General features: G+C 36.1%; 1 protein-coding gene across 1 annotated transcript; it reads right to left on the reverse strand.

Annotated features, from left to right (window-relative positions):
- Positions 1 to 285: 285 nt before the first annotated feature.
- LOC127125694 (enolase) lies at positions 286 to 4,656 on the reverse strand. The gene is made up of 17 exons (XM_051054497.1): positions 4,468 to 4,656; positions 4,252 to 4,315; positions 3,875 to 3,939; positions 3,647 to 3,694; positions 3,422 to 3,508; positions 3,253 to 3,333; positions 2,945 to 3,046; positions 2,772 to 2,852; positions 2,411 to 2,485; positions 2,252 to 2,314; positions 2,076 to 2,153; positions 1,313 to 1,507; positions 1,174 to 1,224; positions 987 to 1,075; positions 836 to 887; positions 683 to 739; positions 286 to 601 (listed from the first exon to the last, which is right to left on the reverse strand). The coding sequence occupies exons 1-17, from the start codon at positions 4,531 to 4,533 to the stop codon at positions 521 to 523; spliced, it is 1,335 nt and encodes a 444-aa protein (XP_050910454.1). The 5' UTR covers positions 4,534 to 4,656; the 3' UTR covers positions 286 to 520.
- Positions 4,657 to 22,310: the final 17,654 nt, after the last annotated feature.

The raw sequence follows: 22,310 nt of genomic DNA on the forward strand, positions 1-22,310 counted from the left end.
AAAAAAAAGCCAGTAATTTGTGTATGTGTATTAGTGTATAAGTGTAACTTCAGTCAGAATGAGAATTGTATACAACAATTAACTATAAAAGAATGATTTCAGTTAAATATTTTCTGTTGAATTTGGAAAGCTCGAGCATATACAAAATTGAGCATATACAAAATTGAATTTGATAAATTGGTATAAAATTATACTTAAAATAGTATAGAAAAATAAATTGATAAATTTTTAAAAAAATATACTTGATAATAAGAATTACTCAGATTAATGGAAAGAAATTGAAAGTAGGCTGCAAGCATCATCGTAATATCATTATAAATTGAACAACTTTGAAAATCCAGGGCAGAATTTCTCAGCCCCGTAAATTAGAGGTCAAAATTTATTGGCATCAAGTCTTTCAAAAGAAGACTGACTAGCAATCTAACTATAGTTTATTCATCACAACTAAAACCCGCTGCAGCCAAATCTCATTGCTCAAAACTCAGGTTGGATATCTGGTTTTTCCCCTTTCAAAACCTTTTTAGTAGGGCTCAACAGGAGTACGGAAGTTAACTCCAGCATACACTGCTTCAGCACCGAGCTCCTCCTCAATTCTCAAGAGCTGTGAAATCAGTTACAAACATTTAAAACATGCTTAAGCTTAACAGTGAAAACTGAACCTATGTAATGAACAAACACTAACCTGGTTATACTTAGCTAGACGCTCTGACCTGCATGGAGCTCCGGTCTTAATTTGACCCTGTTCAAGAAACAATTAACAAAATGGGAAAGTTATTATATTGCACATGGTAACTATGGTGTGGTGATAGATGGTTGAGCTGAGGTAAGGCAATACCGTTGACAAACCAACAGCAAGATCAGCAATGAAGGTATCCTCAGTCTCTCCACTGCAACCAAAATATAAGAATTGTCAGTACTATTGTAAGTGATTGCCTTACGAAAAAAATCTTAACAGTTGTTATATATCATATAGGCAAGGTTCAAACCTTCGGTGGCTGGTCATGACACCCCATCCAGCCTTTTTGGACATCCTCACGGCTTCAATACTTTCAGTCACTGATCCAATTTGGTTCACCTGTTTGTTTCATGTATGTCAAGCAATAGTGTTTTAATATATTTATCTACCTAGGCCCAATAACTTCTGTAGAAAAAATTCACTAGTAGAATGAGTACCTTGAGAAGAAGAGCATTGCATGCTTTTGAGTCAATTGCCTTCTGAACCCTCTGTGGACACAATGGAAAAAAGCAAGTCAAAAGGACAATCTTTCTAGAATCCCAACCAAAATATAAAAGTTTTGTATAATATGCAGACCTTGGGGTTGGTAACCAAGAGATCATCACCAACAATTTGCACATTGGTTCCAATCTCACCAGTCATCTTGGCATAGTGCTCCCAGTCATCCTGGTCAAAAGGATCCTCAATTGAAACAATTGGGTACTCTGACACAAATGACTTGTAGAGATCTTTCAAAGCCTCTCCTGAGATCTTCTGTGAGCCGTCGTTGTTCTGGATTATCAAACAGCAAAATGCCAAAGAGATAAATAATCTAAATAGACATCATCATAAATGTTACCAGCTTATACTGTATGTTCATAATTACTTTAATAAAAATGATGCATCTGTCAAGTTGAACAAGTACGTGAAATGGCTACCAAGACAGCAAAATTAATAAGACATTCAATTCTTAACGAGGATTCTGATAGAACCCCTGGTACTAAGGTGTATATACTACATAAAACAGGAGGGGAGGAATAGGATCAGCAAGTGTGGTTTAGGGAGAGGACAAAATGGAGAATAATCAAGATAATGATCAGCCTCTAGAATGAGAAAGGGAAGTCTGATGGGGTAAGTTAGAATAAGTAATTTGGTAGAAAATTGTGTGAAGGTTTTCGAGACCTTTGAGCATATACATTTTTTTGCTATTTCTGAGTGTCTTTTTAATACCATGCTTCTTTACTGCGAGTCACTATGATGTGAATCAAATTTTGTAATTAGATATCAGGTTCCCATCACTTGACAACTAGACTAACATGTAGAACTTAGGAGTATTACAATAAAAAGAAAGGGAGCTCACATCTTCCTTGAAGTTCAAATCATATGACTTGTCTTCCTTGTAGAACTCGGAAGCTGCAACATCCATTCCAATGACAACCTAAGAACATTTAACAAAATGTCAAACTTCCTTAAATGAAGACATTTGAGAAGCCAAAGCACCAAAATAAAATTTTGGTAAGAGGGTAGAATTCTAACTTTGCCAGTGTATCCGGCTTTGTCAATGGCAGATTTTAGCAACTCCAAACCTTCTTTGTTCTCCTGAAAGCCAAAGAGCACATCAGCCACAGATCAAAAAATTGAGGCGGTACCCACATACAATGCATATAAGGAAATAAGTTAAAAACCATCATTAACCTGAATGTTAGGGGCAAAACCACCTTCGTCACCAACATTGATTGCATCTTGACCATATTTCTTCTTAATCACAGCCTGAAATGACATCAGCATAACCTAACTTTAACAACTACTAAAAATACACTGGTATAGCTCTACAATCAATTTCACGAACCATATGCAAATAGACACCAGGGCTGGCAGGCCATGATACAGGAAACTTTCATATGTTATGTTTCCGGTAAAAGCGCCCACTTAATTACTGGTAAAAAACAAAGCTTAGCAACAGAATAATGAAAAGCTTCATTTGGTACTATAAAGGTTCGAAAAGTTTTAGATGATATAATTTTATAAGGTAACTGCATGTAAGATGCAAACGGACCTTCAAATGGTGATAGACTTCCACACCCATCTTCATGGCTTCCTTGAAAGAGGAGGCTCCCACAGGAAGAACCATAAACTCCTGCATATGCATTATATATCAATTATTCAATGTGTGTTTTCTATCTCTTAAATTAATGCAAACAAGAACACAAGAGGTCTTTGAAATCATACCTGCATGGCAAGCTTGTTTCCTGCATGTGATCCACCATTAATGACATTGAAAGCTGGAACAGGCAAAACCAAATTCTTGTTGCCTGCAATGTTTGCAATATGCTGCACCAAAAGAAAGTCAGATACAATAATAGTAAATAAATATGTTTTTAAATGCCAAATATCAACAAAAAAAATGAATACAAGTTTGACGTAAAATAGTAAATATTTTCAATAATGAACACCTTAATTAGAATACCATGGTTCCATCATCTAATTAACAGAGGAAGCTAAATATAATTTAGTACCACAGTTCATGGATAAATTACCTTGTAAAGAGGGGTTTTTAGGACTCCAGCACCAGCTTTGCAGACTGCAAGAGACACTGCCAATATGGCATTTGCCCCAAGCTAAAACAAAAAAAAAACATTAGAATTATAAAATAAAAATCAGTTAAAACTTAAAAGAAAAGATTTACAAGCAGAGTATGCTAAGCACCTTCTGTTTACACCAACCCCACTCATTAACAGTTCCATCGAGCTGCTGAACCATGAAGTTGTCAATCTCAGTCTGCTTAGTTGGGTCCTGCTCATTGCAAAAAAAAAAAAAAATTAGTACCGGAATTGATCTTTAAATCTAAGATTTTAAATTCCCTAAACTATACAATCATGGTCATAATTAACTACTGGGGAAAACACTGTTGTTAAATAAATTTAAACAAACCTTGCCGATCAATGCTGGGGCAATGATGGTGTTCACATTGTCAACAGCCTGCAGGTGCCACAAAAGGAGATCAGGTGAGGATTTTTTTTACCAAAAGCTCAAATAAATTCCTAAAACACTAGTAATGATTTTGAAACAAAAATACTCAATTAATTAAAAATAAGTGAGGCTTATTTTGTTAGTATTTCACAAGTATGAAGTATAATGAATGAGACACGAGTCTTATACCTTTGATACACCTTTTCCAAGATAGTCAGATCCTCCATCTCTCAACTCAAGAGCCTCGTAAATACCTATCAATTCGTTTCAAAGATAAAGTTAAACAGAGTTTCACATATCTAATTCAAGTAAACAATTTATCATCAGCACCGGAGATATCACATCAAGAAAGCTACCAAAAATATTATTGAAAATTTCAAAATACATTTAATAAAACATTCCCAAACAAGCAAGATATCAAAATATTAAACATCACAGATAAAAAAAATCAATCGAAAATAGTTATTTTATTTTCAAACATGATAACAGCACCTTCTCAATTCTGACACAGAGAATAACAAATATGGTGATAAAAACGAGAATCGAGAGAAAAGAGTGTAACATACCAGTGGATGCACCGCTAGGAACAGCGGCTCTAGCGAAAGTGCCATCGGAGACAGTTATATCAACCTATAACAATCAGATTCAAATTCAATTTACAGAAATGAAAACGAAAACCTAAAACCACCGGAAAATAAACAAAAATAGAAATCGCGAAACCAATTGATAGATCGGAGATTAATCGAAGCATAGAAAGTATCGAAGTGGAAGAGAAGATGAACCTCGACGGTTGGATTGCCACGGCTGTCGAAGATCTGACGAGCCTTGATGGAAGTAATAGCGGCCATGGAGGAGGAGGAGAAATCGATGTGAGCGAGAAATGAAATTTGAGATCTGAAGAAGAGTGAAGATAAAATTAACGTGTTGTGTGAGAAACTCAGACACCAGTTTCGGGCTTATTTATAGTCCCGATTAACTCTCCTCTTGTTTAGGTTTAGACAACTTTAATCCCTTTTTTTTTATTTTTTTTTATTTTTGGTAATAGCTAACTTTAATATTTGTAGGTAAAATCAAAATAAAGTAACTAAATCTAATTATTTAGAATTAAATTCTTAACTTTTTTAATTTTGCTTTGTTTTTGATAATCGTGAGTCTTTTTGAGTTTTTTTTTTTAAAAACACGTGAAAACGCCTGTGGTTTGTGTTGAGTGGTTTGGTAGGTAGATGCGGCATCGTCGCATATTCGCATTTACAAAGCATATGGTTTGTTGAAAAGTTGAAAGTTCAAACATGCTGGTTTGGTAGTGTTAACGTGCTCACATGTGGCCCCAAACCAAATTAAATAACGGCTATAACTTAGGTAAAAGAGATAATAAGACCTGATTTTAATTAGTCTATAATTTTGTATGGGATTATTTACTATGCAGTTATGCACTCTCAGCTAAAAACATTTATAGTGTCTATTCATCATTATTCCCGTTTGAATTACTTTATAATATTTTAAAATAAAAATTATATTTATTTTAATATCCAACGTCTAAGATTAACTGACAGTGTAAAATTTTTTTACACGTGTATTTCAATTAAATCTATTTTTTATTATATAATTTTTTTATTCTCTAAATAATATATAAGTACATCTGTTATATTTTTATTTTATTGAAAAATATTAAAATCACACCTAAAATATTGTATCTAAATTTTTTTATAATGTATTCAAATAGTTAATAATTTTTACATATTATTTAAAATTATTTTAATTTTTTATTTTAAATTAAATAAATTTTATTTATTTTTGTTTATTTTTTTAACTAAACTTTATATCATCATAATTGGTTTGATAATCACTGAGATAACATAACCAACAATAAAAAAAAAGTATTTGAAAAAAAATAATTATTTATGTATTTGTGAATTTTAATATTATAAAATTATTTTAGGTTTAAATACATTTTTGGTTCTCTTAATTTTGGTGTTTTAAATAAGTGGTCATTTATTATAAAATTAGTGATTTTGATCCCTTAATTTTGATGGTCTTTGGATATTTGTGGTCTCCCTTGCAATCGTGACATTAATGATTGGGATAAAAAAATACTTTTTAATTATAGGTCATTGATGACTAAGATAATTTATTAATTAATAATTTTAATAAAAAAATAATTATTAATTATTTTAATTAATATTTTTATAATTAATTATTTAAAATTTTGAAAATAATTATTGGACTTAAGCCCAATTCATAACAACATTCATTTCAAACATGAGTCCAAGAAGATATTGGGTATTGTATTGTTGACTTTTACAAACACTAAAATTATTTATGAGAAAAACAATGTAGGACTCTATTTCGCCCTCTTCCTTGGCTTCATCTAGAACAATCATCACATCTAACAAGTGAAAGATCTTCTTTGTGTCCCATTTTCATTTCACCTTCTTCTTTGTAATGGGAAATCAAATTATAGTCAATTTCCTTACCTCATATTCAAAGGTCAAAGCATCATCTTGTTCTGATATGATTGATTAAAAGAGTGTCTTTTTTCTTTCCTTTTTTTGAAGTTAACGACAATAATTTCATATGTGCATGAGTTAAATTGCAAAGCATACATAGAGAAGAAGAAAAAATATCTCCATATTCATAATATTTCTTAAGCTAATTGTGTCAACCTCATGCACATCATTTATATGTATATACTGGAAAAGTGGTTGTTCTTGAACAAAGATACATGCAATTGTTCTTATTGATATTGCTCATGATTTTTAGGGTGCACAAGTTTTGCTAAAACAATAACCAATGCTTGTTGGTTTACTTTTGTTAGTATTTTCTTTCAAACTACACAAGGAAATCAAGCCATGTAGAAGGTACAACCGAGAGCTCCAAGCGGCCGGTCCATTCTTCTTCCGAATTAAGGTTATCATACTTTCAACTGTTGTGTCATCCACGCAGAGCATTTGCGTGTACTTTTCGTCTCTGAAATTCACTATTGACTTAGATTTTTTCTCCCAAGGTCCAAACAATTATGCATTATCAAAATCGACATAAATGGTTAGTTTTAGTTATGTTGTTGGTATAATGCCATATTACTTAAATTTTAAGCTAAAAGTTTTGTTAGTTGTTGCCAACAATGGACACTTACCAACATCTGAAAGACCCTCCTTTTGTATCACGAATGTTCGCTTCTTTTCATGATCTAGAACAACTACCATGTTGCAGGAATCAAGATAAACTCGATCCACCTAACGCATAGAGGAAAATAAGACCTTAGCATGTTAATACAATTTCAAGACTTGCTGAATAATTGAACTTGATAACTATAAAGGTTGGTTTGAATGAAAATTATAATCATTTTCCTTACCTCAGATTCAAAGGTCAAAGCATCTAGAATAGATTTTGTGATGCCAAAGAATGGTTGTTCTAGATGAAACAAGGAAGAGGGTGAAATAGAGTCCCACATTGTTTTTCTCATAAATAATTTTAGTATTTATAAAGGTCAACAATATAATACCCAATGTCTTCTTGGACTCATGTTTGAAATGAATGTTGTTATGAATTGGGCTTAGGCCCAGTAATTATTTTCAAATTTTTAAATAATTGAATTTTAAAAATATTAATTAAAATAATTAATTACTAATTTATTCTAATAAAAATATTAATTAAGAAATTATCATAGTCATCAATGAGATATCATTAAAAAATATTTTTTTATCCCAATCATCAATGTCACGTATGCAAAAGTGGAGGGAGACCACAAATATCTAAAGACCATCAAAATTAAGGGACCAGAATCGTTGATTTTGTAATAGGGGCCCATTGCTTAAAACGCCCAAACTAGAGGACCCAAAAGTACATTTAAGCCATTATTTTATTTAAAAAGTGATATCGTAATTTATGTACTCAGCTTCACACGAAGATAGGGCTACAATTGTTTCTTTCCTTGAGCTCTAAGTAACTGGTGCACCACCTAGCATAAACACATAAGCAGTTATGTATTTTTCATCCTTAACATCACCACGCCAATTTGAGTCAGTGTATCCCACAAGTTTGCATTCATTTCTTTCATTTGCTATAGAAAACTAAATGCCATGGTCTAGTGTTTCTTTGAGGTACCCCGATATCGTCTTGGTGGCTGTAAGATGAGATACCTTTGGCTTTTGCATGAACCTACTCACCATACATACACTCTATGCTATATCAGGTCTCGTGTGACACACATATCTTAATGGTCCAATGAATCTTTTGTATTGTGTTGGATCAACATCATCTTCATTTGAATCTTTCATCAATTATAGTATTAGTTCAACTGGGGTCGAAGTTGCATTGCAATCTTCCATCTGAAATCTTTTGAATATCTCACTTGCATATCTTATTTGGTGCAACATCAAAACTCTACTACTCTTGTAGAGTTCAATACCAAGGAAGTATGAGATGTTGCTCATGTCAGACATTTCAAACTCCTTGCTCATATCACATTTGAAGTATTCAATATCCTTCTTGCAGCTTCCTATTATCAATAGGTCATCTACATAGAGACAAAGTATGAGCAACTCACTTTTGCTTCTTCTAACATATACACCAGGCCCAGTTGCATACTTTACAAACTCATTGTCCCTTATAAATCCATATATCTTTTTGTTTCAAGCTCTTAAAGCTTGTTTGAGTCCATAAAGGGCTTTATGCAACATGTATACCTTGCATTATTAGCATTGCTTCACAAAACCAATTGGTTGTGCTACATTAACTTCTTCATCTAATTGGCCATTCACATTTCACACCCATCTGACACATTAGTTAGTTATTTATATTTGTTAGGCCAATAATCAACCTGATTATTTCAATTCTAGCAACCGGTACAAAGACTTCATCAAAGTCGATTCCTTCTTTTTGAAGAAATCCTTTGGCTACAAGTTTTACATTGTGTCCAGTTACTTTTCCTTTTGGATTCAACTTCACTTTGTACACCCATTTCACATTAATTTCTTTCTTACCATGTGGCAATTCCTTAACACCCCTTTTATACCCCAAAATACTTAACATATAATCAGAGTGAATAAGCACGCATATAAACAAAAGGGCGTCACATCGACGTTTTCAAAAACTAAAAGCTTTCAAAAACCAACATCATTCATCATCAATATACAATACACCTGGTCATTTAAAATAACACATTTCAAATATCATGAATATATAAGTATATGCGTTCACAGCGGAAAATAGTGAATATTCATGTATTTCATACAATGATTCATGTCCCATACCATGATCATCTCTCAATAATCTCCTCAAGATAAAATAAAACCATATCCAGAATATTTGGCACTATGGCCTCTCAAACGGCAAATTGCAATTAAACATATTCGCCAGTAATAACATAATACATGTCCAAAAAGATATGAGTTCAATACTACTAATCTACCCCGTGTTACATGACCAGAGCATTGACTCACTACCTAGTCTCTAAGCTAAAACACAGAAACTCTCCGGCTAAATCTCGAGTAAACTACCTTCCACTTACTTCAGCAATACTACTCTTGAATATCTGCATGATGCCCATGTAAAGGCAACATTCAAACAGAAGGGTGAGAATTCGAATCATTATGAAGAAGTATAATAAAGAACAATGATTAAATCAACAATTAAAGGAATTCATCACACCTTGTATAACCATGTAAATAATACTAACCAATATTTATTTCACATGTTTCAAGCACACATCAAAACTCAAGGAGTATAATATTAAAATCCAATGCTATATTCCCAAATATAGACATAACCATAATTATCACATAATCACATATTTTACCAAGTTATGTATCCAAACATCACCAAATTCAATTACCATATCTCATGCACACATAACAATCACACCAATGCATATATTCAATTATCACATAACTCTAATGTGACTCAATGCAAGACATGTGACTCTATGCATGTGGTACCGCAATGTGAACCCAACGTTTCACCGCTTTCCGATTCAATATCTAGAATCCAAGCCACGCTTCAGATCCGGACAAGATCAAAGCCACTACATCTATTTCCCATTTAAGGATCAACGTCTGCTACGCCTATTTCCATTTAAGGATCAACGTTTGCTACGCCTATTTCTATTAAAGGATCAACGTCTGCTACGCCTATTTCCATTCAAGGATCAACGTCTATTACCATGTGAACCCACAGTTTCACCGCTTCCACCATAAAGTCGGCTATGCCATGAATGAATGTACAAATACCAACAATATATGCAATTAAGATCATCTCTACCATCTTAACATTCCACATATAACCATAATTCAACTCTATGAATTATCCACCAATGGTACGTATACACATTCATAACAAATATACTATTCACATATATAGGCTCATCATCAAACACGCACACTTAGATTTTATTTCAAAATGGTTACAGCATTTAAAATCCTCAATTTTTCCCTTTTGCAACAGTGGTAACCGGTTAACGCTTTTAGGGTAACCCGTTAACCCGAAACAAAATTCAATTCCTGGGCAGATTTTTTCAGCATGTAACCGGTTAACACATTTTGGTTAACCCGTTAACACGAAAACATAATTCAATTCCTAGGCAGATTTTCAGCAAGTAACCCGTTAACCCATTTTGGTTAACCCGTTAACACGAAAACATAATTCAATTCCTAGGCAGATTTTCAGCAAGTAACCCGTTAACACATTTTGGCTAACCCGTTAACACGAAAACATAATTCAATTCCTAGGCAGATTTTCAACAAGTAACCCGTTAACACATTTTGGTTAACCCGTTAACACGAAAACATAATTCAATTCCTAGGCAGATTTTCAGCAAGTAACCCGTTAACACATTTTGGTTAACCCGTTATCACGAAAACATAATTCAATTCCTAGGCATATTTTCAGCAAGTAACCCATTAACACATTTTGGTTAACCCGTTAACACGAAAACATAATTCAATTCCTAGGCAGGTTTTCAGCAAGTAACCCGTTAACACATTTTGGTTAACCCGTTAACACGAAAACATAATTCAATTCCTAGGCAAATTTTTAGCAAGTAACCCGTTAACACGAAAACATAATTTTTCTTAACGTTACCATTACTGTAATGAAATTTAATAAACTAAGTGGTTTCTCAATCTATCCCTCAATTTCATCCATATATCCATTCCAAACGCAATTAAACATCACAAATCGAAGATTACTCATCAAAACCTAACAATTCCAAAATCATAAAAAATTAGGGATTTCAACCTAAACATATTTCTACCCATTGACCAAATTATACTAACCCATAATAAGAAGGATTCTCCCCAAGTTAATTAATATAATCAATTATTACACTACCTAACAACCAATTAATTAATTAACACTCCAAATAAATAAAATAAAATATAATAGTAATATAAGAAATAAATACTAAAAATTGGATTCTTACAACTCTCCCCCACTTAAAAGATTTTCGGCCTCGAAAATTTACCTCAAACGAACAACTCCGGATACGATTCCTTCATCTTATCCTCGAGTTCCCAAGTGATATTGTCATTGGCGGCTCCGCCCCATATCACTTTCACCAAAGCAATCTCCTTACCACGAAGCTTCTTCACTTCTCGATCTTCAATTCGCATCGGTGATGTATCAACCATCAAATTATCCCTCACTTGAACATCATCTAATGGAACAACATGTGATGGATCCGCAATGTACCTTCTCAATTGAGACACATGGAACACATCATGAAGATTAAAAAGTGACGGTGGAAATGCAATCTGATATGCCACTTCCCCTACCCTCTCGGAAATCTGATAAGGACCAATGAAACGGGGCGTCAACTTACGCGACTTCAAAGCTCTACCAACACCCGTTATTGGTGTAACTCAAAGGAACACATGCTCATCTTTCTCAAACTCAAGAGCCTTTCTCTACTTATCATGATAACTCTTTTGACGACTCTGAGAAGCCTTCATCTTCTCTTGAATCATCTTAATCTTATCTGTAGTCTCTTGAATCAACTCGGGTCCAACCACAACACTCTCTCCCGATTCGTACCAACACAAAGGAGTTCTACACCTTCTACCATAAAGAGCCTCAAAAAGTGCCATTCCCATATTCGAATGGAAACTGTTGTTATACGTAAACTCGATCAAAGGCAAGAAACTATCCCAATTTCCTCCTTGTTCCAAAACACAAGACCTCAAAAGATCTTCAAGTGACTGAATAGTCCTCTCCGTTTGACCATCAGTTTGCGGATGATATGCCGAACTCAAACGCAACTTCGTACCCAAAGCACTTTGCAAACCTTCCCAAAATCTCGAAGTGAACCTCGGATCTCTATCCGAAACAATGCTCGACGGAATGCCATACAAACACACAATCCTCTCGATGTACAACTTAGCAAGTCTCTCCATCGAATAATCCATCCTTATCGGAATAAAATGAGCACATTTCGTCAACCTGTCCACAACGACCCAAATCGCCTCACAATTACTCGATGTTCTCGGCAAACCCGAAACAAAATCCATAGAGATACTATCCTACTTCCACTCGGGAATAGATAACGGTTGCATCAAACCAGACGGCTTTTGATGTTCAATCTTTGACTTTTGACAAGTCAAACATGAATACACAAATTCCGCTACATCCTTCTTCATACCTTGCCACCAAAACATCTTCCTCAAGTCTTGATACATTTTAGTAGCACCAGGATGAATACTCGACCACTTCTATGCCCTTCCTCAAGAATTCTCTTTCTCAAATCCGCAACATCCGGAACACCAACTCGATCACGACACCTCATGATACCATTCTCATCAATCCGAAAGTCACCACCTTTGCCTTGATTAATCAATGTCATAACATCGACTAATTTCAAATCTAACTTCTGACCTTCTCTAATCTCGTCAAGAATGCCACACGTAAGCTTCAACATACCAAGCTTAACACACGAAGACGTCGCTTCACAAACCAAACTCAAATCTCTAAATTTCTCCAACAATTCAAACTCTCGAATCATCAACATAGACATGTGCAATGACTTCCTACTCAATGCATCGACTACAACATTCTCCTTTCTAGGATGGTAATTCAAACCAAAATCATAATCTTTCAAGAATTCCAACCATCTCCTTTGCCTCATATTCAATTCCTTCTGATCGAACAAGTACTTCAAACTCTTGTGATCACTAAACACTTCAAATCTCGATCCAAACAAATAATGTCTCCAAAGCTTCAACACAAACACAACGGCGGCCTACTCTAAATCACGCGTCGGATAATTCCTCTCATGAACTTTAAGTTGACTTGAAGCATAAGCTACCACTTGCCCTTTTTGCATCAAAACACCTCCCAAACCCAACAAGGAAGCATCACAATACACAACGAAAGGTTCTAACGGATCCGGTAAAATCAAAATAGGAGCCGTAGTCAATCTTCTCTTAAGCTCTTGAAAATTCGCTTCACACTGCGAAGTCCAAATGAAAGCTTGACCTTTCCTAGTCAACTGCGTCAATGGTAACGACAACTTAGAAAATCCTTCAATGAACTTCCTATAATAACCAGCCAAACCAAGGAACTTCTAATCTCAGCAATAGACTTAGGAGCTTCCCATTGAGATACAACTTCCATCTTCGTAGGATCCACAGAAATACCACCACTCGAAATCACATGCCCAAGAAAACTTGCTTCACTCAACCAAAACTCACATTTAGAGAGTTTAGCAAACAACTTCTTCTCTTTCAACACCGATAACACAACCTTCAGATGCTCGGCATGATCCTTTTCACTCTTAGAATAAATCAATATATCATCGATGAACACAACAACAAACTTATCCAGATAATCATGAAAATTCTATTCATATACTCCATAAATACACCAGGTGCATTAGTCACACCAAAAGGCATCACATAGTACTCGTGGTGATCATACCTTGTCCGAAAAGCAGTCTTTTGAATATCCTCAGCCTTTACACGAATCTGATGATACCCAAACCTCAAATCAATCTTGCTAAACACACAAGTTCCAACCAGCTGATCCATCAGATCGTCAATCCTCGGAAGTGGATACTTGTTTTTAATCATCACTTTGTTCAGTTGTCTATAATCAACACATAATCTCATAGAACCTTCTTTCTTCTTGACCAACAAAACAGGTGCACCCCACGACGACACACTAGGACGAATAAACCTCTTCTCAAGAAAGTCTTCAAGTTGACTCTTCAACTCTTTTAACTCGGAAGCAGACATTCTATAGGGAGCCGTCGATACAGGACTAGTTCCAGGAACTAAATCAATCGAAAACTCAACATCACGTTCCGGCGGTAAATCACTTATATCTTTAGGAAATACCTCCGCAAACTCACAAATTATTGGCAATTCTTCAATTGTCCTCTTCTCACGAATATCTAAAGTTGCCAACAACATAAACAACTCGGCACCACCTTGCACCGATTCATCAACTTACTTAGCAGACACAAACCAATCTTCCTTAGCACCAACCTCTAGAAACATAACCGTCTTCTCAAAACAGTTGATATACACCCGATTAAATTCTAACCAATTCATACCCAAAATCACATCAAGCTGCTCTAAAGGAAGATAAACTAAATCAATTCCAAAATCCCTACCAAAGATACTCAACGGACAAACAGTATCGATCGTGTCAGATACACAAATCAAATACAACAGGATGGAAAACATTAACGACTATTGACCAACTGGTCGACCATGCTCTGATACCACTAATGTAACACCCCTTTTTATACCCCAAAATACTTAACATATAATCAGAGTGAATAAGCACGCATATAAACAAAAGGGCGTCACATCGACGTTTTCAAAAACTAAAAGCTTTCAAAAACCAACATCATTCATCATCAATATACAATACACATGGTCATTTAAAATAACACATTTCAAATATCATGAATATACAAGTATATGTGTTCGCAGCGGAAAATAGTGAATATTCATGTATTTCATAAAATGATTCATGTCCCATACCATGATCATCTCTCAATAATCTCCTCAAGATAAAATAAAACCATATCCAGAATATTTGGCACTATGGCCTCTCAAACGGCAAATTGCAATTAAACATATTCGCCAGTAATAACATAATACATGTCCAAAAAGATATGAGTTCAATACTATTAATCTACCCCGTGTTACATGACCAGAGCATTGACTCACTACCTAGTCTCTAAGCTAAAACACGGAAACTCTCCGGCTAAATCTCGAGTAAACTACCTTCCACTTACTTCAGCAATACTACTCTTGAATATCTGCACGATGCCCATGTAAAGGCAACATTCAAACAGAAGGGTGAGAATTCGAATCATTATGAAGAAGTATAATAAAGCACAATGATTAAATCAATAATTAAAGGAATTCATCACACCTTGTATAGCCATGTAAATAATACTAACAAATATTTATTTCACATGTTTCAAGCACACATCAAAACTCAAGGAGTATAATATTAAAATCCAATGCTATATTCCCAAATATACACATAACCGTAATTATCACATAATCACATATTTTACCAAGTTATGTATCCAAACATCACCAAATTCAATTACCATATCTCATGCACACATAACAATCACATCAATGCATATATTCAATTATCACATAACTCTAATGTGACTCAATGCAAGACATGTGACTCTATGCATATGGTACCGCAATGTGAACCCAACGTTTCACCGCTTTCCGATTCAATATCTAGAATCCAAGCCACGCTTTCGATCCGGACAAGATCAAAGCCACTACATCTATTTCCCATTTAAGGATCAATGTCTGTTACGCCTATTTCCATTTAAGGATCAACGTCTGCTACGCCTATTTCTATTTAAGGATCAACGTCTGATACGCCTATTTCAATTCAATGATCAACGTCTATTACCATGTGTTGATTCTAAGTGTTGGCAGCAATTTTGGTAAAACAAAGAGTGTTCACAAGATGTCATGTGTGATGTCTTAACATGAGATATCCTATGTACCTGCTGGAGTTCAAGAACATGTGCATGCAGGATTGTTTCAGAATGCCACATACAATGACAAGGCTTCTGATATTGGATGTACCTGCTGGAGCTTAAATGAAAGACATGTTCATGCAGGATTGTTTCAGATGACATACACAATGTCATGGCATCTGATATGGTTGTACCTGCTGGAAGTTATAAAAGGAACTATTGGATTATGTAGGATTTTTCCAGGATGTCAGACCCGATGTCATGACATCCTGTACACAAAACATTCAGTATGAATGTCTGGTGTTTTGTGATTGCACAATTAATGGAAATCTTTGGATGATTGAAGATATGGCTAGCTAGCGCATTCAATCATGGATTACAACCAGATTTACTTATTTTCCAAGGAGATCTATACAGCTGTTATAAAAAGATTTGATTGGAAAATAGATTTAGGATTTTCAAGATGTCCAAGCCCAGCTGAGAGCTTCTATAAAAAGGGACTTAGAAAACCTGTTTGAACACACAACCAAGACTGAGCGAAATACAGAGAGAGAGCTAGGGTTTGTGTATGTTTAGTCGTAAGACTTGTAGGTCATTCAAGTCATCCATTGATGATTGAATTGGACTGATTTGTGGTTGTAATTTGTCACTCTAAAGTTGTTAAGCAAGAGTGTGTGTCTTCTTGATCAAAGATGTGAAGCAAGATCAAGAGTGTGTCTTCTTGATTGAAACTGTGAAGTAAAATCAAGAGTGTGTAATTGAAAAGTATTTTCTTTTCTCAAGGGATTATTGTTTAAAATCACTGATGTGTGATTGTAAGGGAAGTGAGTGGGTTCTCATATCTAAGAATGCTTAGGTAGAAATTGCACGGGTAGAGATTAGGTGAGAAATACTGTAACTTGTTGAAGTGTACGGAGAGTCTTTGAACTAATTCTATTTTAGTGAATTTCCTTCCTGGCTTGGTAGCCCCCAGACGTAGGTGAGTTGCACCGAACTAGGTTAACAATTGCTTGTGTTATTCGCTTTACCATTCTGTATGTTTTATCCATTGTGCGTTAACATATATTAGTTTCGTGAAATTACCTTTGACATCTTATATCTGACACCAGAATTTCAATTGGTATCAGAGCAGGCATCCTGCTCTGGTTCTGGGTGAGATCTAGGGGCAATACTTTCTGGTACAATGGAGAGAGATGGAGGATATGTTCATAGGCCACCAATTTTGGATGGTTCTAACTATGACTATTGGAAACCTCGAATGGTAGCGTTTCTGAAATCCCTTGATAACAAGGCTTTTGGAAAGCTGTGTTAACAGGTTGGGTACATCCTGTCATTACTAAAGAAGGAGAAGCCACCACTAAGAAGCCTGAAGAACAATGGTCCAAGGAGGAGGATGACCTTGCTCTTGGAAACTCTAAAGCCTTGAATGCCATATTCAATGGGGTAGACAAGAATATTTTCAGGCTGGTAAACAACTGTGAAGTGGCCAAAGAGGCTTGGGATATTCTCAAGACCACTCATGAAGGCACCTCTAGGGTAAAGATGTATAGACTTCAGCTGCTCACCTCCAAGTTTGAAAACTTAAGGATGAAAGAAGATGAAAACATTCATGATTTTCACATGAGTATCCTTGAAATTGCTAATGCTTCAGGAGCCCTGGGAGAGAAGATGACAGATGAAAAACTGGTAAGGAAAATACTCAGGTCACTTCCTAAGAGATTTGCAATGAAGGTGACTGCCATAGAAGAATCTCAAGACATTTCCAACATGAGGGTAGATGAGCTAATTGGTTCCCTCCAAACCTTTGAGTTGGGATTAAATGATGGTTTTGAAAGGAAAACAAAGAGCATGACCTTTATGTCAAATACAGAAGAGGATAAGAGTCAGGAGGATGATGAAGATCTTGTCAATGAAGTAGCAATGTTGGGAAGGCAGTTCAATAAACTGTTGAAAAAAATGGATGTAAGATCAAAGGCAAATGTCAAGAACATCTCATCTGACATCAGTAAATCCAACAATGCTGGAAGAAGAGCAAGATCAGATGAGAAGCTCAAAGAAGGAAAAGAGGTTCAGTGCTATGAATGTGATGGGAATGGACACATCAGGACTGAATGTGGAACTTACCTCAAGAAACAGAAGATGAGTTTTGCTGCCACTTGGTCTGATGAGAGTGAAACAGAGGAGGCTGCAAATCTTGTGACAGTGATGACAGGAAGATGGGGATCTGATGAAGACTCAAGTGATGATGAAGTAACCTTTGAAGAATTGGCCTCTACCAACAGAAAGTTATGTCACAAGAGTCTAGAGTTGTGCAAACAGGTTGAAAGCCAGAAGAAGGAAATAACTCAACTTGAGAATGAGAAGGCAGAATACTTGGAAACCATCTCCAAGTTACAAACAGAAGCAGTGGTTCTGAATGCCAAGCTAGATGAAAATCCACAAGTTGAAAATCAGAAGATAGCACAGCTGGAAAGTGAGAAGGCAGACCATGCAATAACCATCTCTAAATTGAAAACTGAAGTCATGTTTCAAAATTCTAAATTAGAAGAGATGACCAAGTATGTAAGAATGTTAAGCAATGGGTCTGATTCCCTAGACAAGATTCTTCAAACTGGACAAATAACAGGAGACAAATCTGGCATTGGGTATAATAACTCAAAACCTGAGAGCAGTTACACTGGTGTCAAACCTCAAGCCAAACTTAAGTGTATCCAAAAACCTGTGATGTCACATCATATGTCTCAACACCAGGGGAGAAAACAGTTGAAAGGGAAACACCAAAGATGGAGATGCCATTACTGTGGGAAACTTGGTCATCTGAAGCCTTTCTGCTATAAACTGTATGGCTATCCTAGGCCTGCTCATCAGGATCACTATCAATTCAGACCCAAATAGCACATGCCTATCATCGAGAAGCAATGGGTCCCTAAGACTAATGTCACAAGTCTGATAGCTCACATTCCCCTCAAAATCTCAGCCAAAGAAGAGTGGTACTTTGATAGTGGATGTTCTAGACACATGACTGGAAACCAAGATCTGTTAACTGATCTGCATCACCATACCAAAAGTCATGTAACCTTTGGAGGTGGAGAAAAAGGTGAAATCAAGGGAACAGGTAAGCTTGATTGCCTTGGAGTACCTAAACTTGACAAGGTTCTACTAGTTAAGGGCTTAACTGAAAACCTAATAAGCATCAGCCAACTATGTGATCAAGGTCTGAATGTTAACTTCACCAAAACTGAATGTCTAATCTCTGGCATAAATAGTGAAGTAATTATGAGAGGAATCAGGACCAAAGACAATTGCTGCATATGGAGCTCTCAATTGGATTATCCCTTAAAGTATTGGTTGAGTACAGATGCTCTCAAGAGTGATGAAAAACAAGGCTGGGGGAAATGTCACACAAAGATGTCACACCAGAAGATCAGAGGAGAAAAGGTTATGATGGCTCAAAAAACTGAGAGGTTAGATCAAGCAGGTGAACATATGACCAGTCATAGGCAAAATGGAACTGTTGGGACTAAGCAACAAGGGACTCTATGTTTATCTCGATGTAAAAAGGCCAAGGACAATATGAAGAAGATTTGGATGACACCTGTGAAAGGTAAAGAAGATGATAGCAGTTGGGCTCAATAGGGTTGGATGAAACTATTACTAATTATATATAATGTCACACACGATGTCATGACATTATATTATGACACCCTGAATGCTGAAACTAGGTCCAAAAATCAGAATCAGCACAGATGGATAAAGTACTGTTCTTGCTATTATCACCCCATTAGAAAATTTGTGGAAGACAAATTCAAAAGTCTAAAGCATGGACTGGAACTAGCAGACAAGGGAGCAAGGAATTTGGGTAAAATTAAAATTGAATATGAGGGAGGGAAATTAGGGATTTGTACTCTTGAGAAATTATGGCAGTTAAAGTGGAAAAATAAAGAAAATAAAAATAGTGTCTGCCCTTTTAAAAGAAAGAGCCACATTAATGCTAAATCATTCCCTGGAATTGAAAATAGTATCTATTCCCTTAGCACACGCTACCTAAACACATCAATCTCCCTCTCCATTCATCTTCTCAGAGAAGCTCAGCTAGGGCAAATAAACTTTTCTCAAAAGTCTTACAACATGTCTCAACATTCATCATCATCTAGTTCAGAATCTTCTCACCATGGAAAAACTCCCTCAATGGAGTTTGTAGATGAAGACGTGATGGACGTCACTCCTCTTTGCATGATACCAGGCGACACCCCAGGTCCCTCCTCCAAAGCTGGAGATAAGCAAGGCAATACCTCTGGTAACTCCTCTCTTCCAAAAGACATGCATTATGTTGATCGTGCCATAAGGAACCTAGTCACTAGGATTCTAAGAGAAAGGCATGAAGTCAAAGGGGTTTCTACCCCTCTATCTAGAAGGGACCCCTCTCCTGAGGAGGAACCTCATGCTGATAAAGATGATGACTCATCTAAATCAGAAAAAGAAGGTGCTACTGAAGGGCTATGCTCTCTAGGTAAAACCCTACCTAGAAAGAAACCAGCAAATATGTCTCAGGAGAATGTTATTGACCTAGAGGAAGAAAGCTCTGAAAAGGAGGATGATCCTTTGGTTAATCTTGTAAAACCTAGTGTTGCTGAGAAATTGAGAACTAGGCAAGGGAAAAGTGTGGCAAGAATGAGAACAGGAAGAGTGAAAAAGACTGCTGGTATAGGACCCTCAAAAGCTTGGAGCAAAGTTGAGGTTAGGAAAAGGAAAGAAAGAGATAGCTCTGACTCTGAGGAAGATGTCAAAGACGATGTCCCAGATATCTCCCCTGCAAAAAGGCAGGCTGTTCAGAAGTCTCCTGGCAAGGCTGATGCTGTGCACCTAGACAATATCTCCTTTCATTTGGAAGATGGGGCAGCAAAATGGAAATATGTCATTCAGAGGAGAGTAGCTATTGAAAGAGAGCTTGGACAAGAAGCTGTAGAGGTAAAGGAGGTAATTGAGTTGATCAAAAATGTTAGACTCATGAAGACTGTGGTAACTCTACCCCAATGCTATGAGGGGTTGGTAAAAGAGTTTATTGTTAATATCCCTGAGGATATTCATGAAAAGAGCAGCAGGGAGTTCTGCAAGGTGTTTGTAAGGGGAAAATGTGTGAAATTCTCACCAAGTGTCATCAACAAGTTCCTAGGAAGAGGAACAGATGGAGGAGTAGACCTAGAGACTACAGACAATGAGGTCTGTAGGGTTATCACAACTGGCCAAGTTAAGGAATGGCCTAGTAGGAATCATTTATCAGCTGGAAAGCTCAGTGTTAAATATGCCATCTTGCACAAGATTGGCTCAGCTAATTGGATTCCTACTAATCATGTCTCTACTATCTCCATTAACCTTGGAAGAATCATTCATGCAATTGGAACAAGGGTTAACTATGATTTTGGCAAGTTCATATTTGATCAAACCATTAGACATGCTTCTACAAATGCTGTGAAGTTACCCATTGCCTTCCCCTCCGTTATTTGTGGCATTATCTTGAGCCAACAACCAGGCATTCTGAGTACAAGTGACATTCCAAGTAGGAGAAAATCCCCTCTGTCCATTCATTATAAGCTGTTTGAGGGAAGTCATGTCAATGATGTCATGACATCTGCCAAAAGGGAGTCTACATCTCAAGGGAGCTTGGTTGATTAACTAAAAGAAACCTGCAAGGAATTGGAAAATGGTATAAGGGTGGCCAAGGCTAGAAAAGAAGCTTTAGAAGTTCTTATCTGTAGCCTGGAGAAGGAGAAGTAGAGAAGGTTGGGAAGGACTCAAATACAAGATCAAAATCCCAATCCAATGGAAGTTCTGGAAGCTCAGAAGACTCTGAAGGTGCAGGTGAAGATACAAGTGAAGGTGAAGATGATTCTTCTTCTTCTGATTAATGGTTCCTGGCTGAATTGAAGACTGGGAGGTGTGCTGGAAAGTTTGGTGGAAGCTGGTCTGCTGTTTGAAAGACTGATGTTTTTACTGTTTTTTATTTTGTGGCAGTCCTTATTGATGCCTGTTATGTAATATTTAGGGCTCTTAATGAGTTCCTTGAATTTGTTCATTATCTCAGCTATCAGCTGTGTATAATGATGGTGTGTACTTCCTGAATATTTTGTTTTAACATGCTTAATGTTATAACATCTGATCTAACATTCTCTGCTAGGCTAATAGACATTTATTTTGTCTAATTGGTCACCTTTGGTCAATTTTGACTAAAAAGGGGGAGAAGTGCTTGATATGGAAGCTGATGTGTGGAAGTTGTATATGGCTGGACAAAAGGACAGCTATTGTTGAAAGAAGTGCATAGGTGCTAAAACAGAATGGTGTTTTGTTTACAAATGTTTATAGATTTCAAAGAGGATGTCTGATATGGTGCACATGTGCTGATGTTGAAGCAGATGTCAGAATGACATTTTGGCTGGTACAGGTGCTGGAGTTACAGTAGCTGTTATTTGATGAATGCACAGATTTAGGGGGAGAAGAAGTACCCTTGTGCATTGTGCATTTGTGCGTCTTACTAGTTGCATCCATAACTAGTAATTATGTTGTTTGTTGCACAGATTTAGGGGGAGGAGAAGTACCCTTGTGCATGTGTGTATTACTAGTAACCATAGCTAGTAATTGTTTTGCTTCTGCTGCTGATTAAACTTCTGTTAT

This window comes from Lathyrus oleraceus, chromosome 3 (genome assembly GCF_024323335.1).
Source record: "Lathyrus oleraceus cultivar Zhongwan6 chromosome 3, CAAS_Psat_ZW6_1.0, whole genome shotgun sequence".
NCBI lineage: Eukaryota > Viridiplantae > Streptophyta > Magnoliopsida > Fabales > Fabaceae > Lathyrus > Lathyrus oleraceus.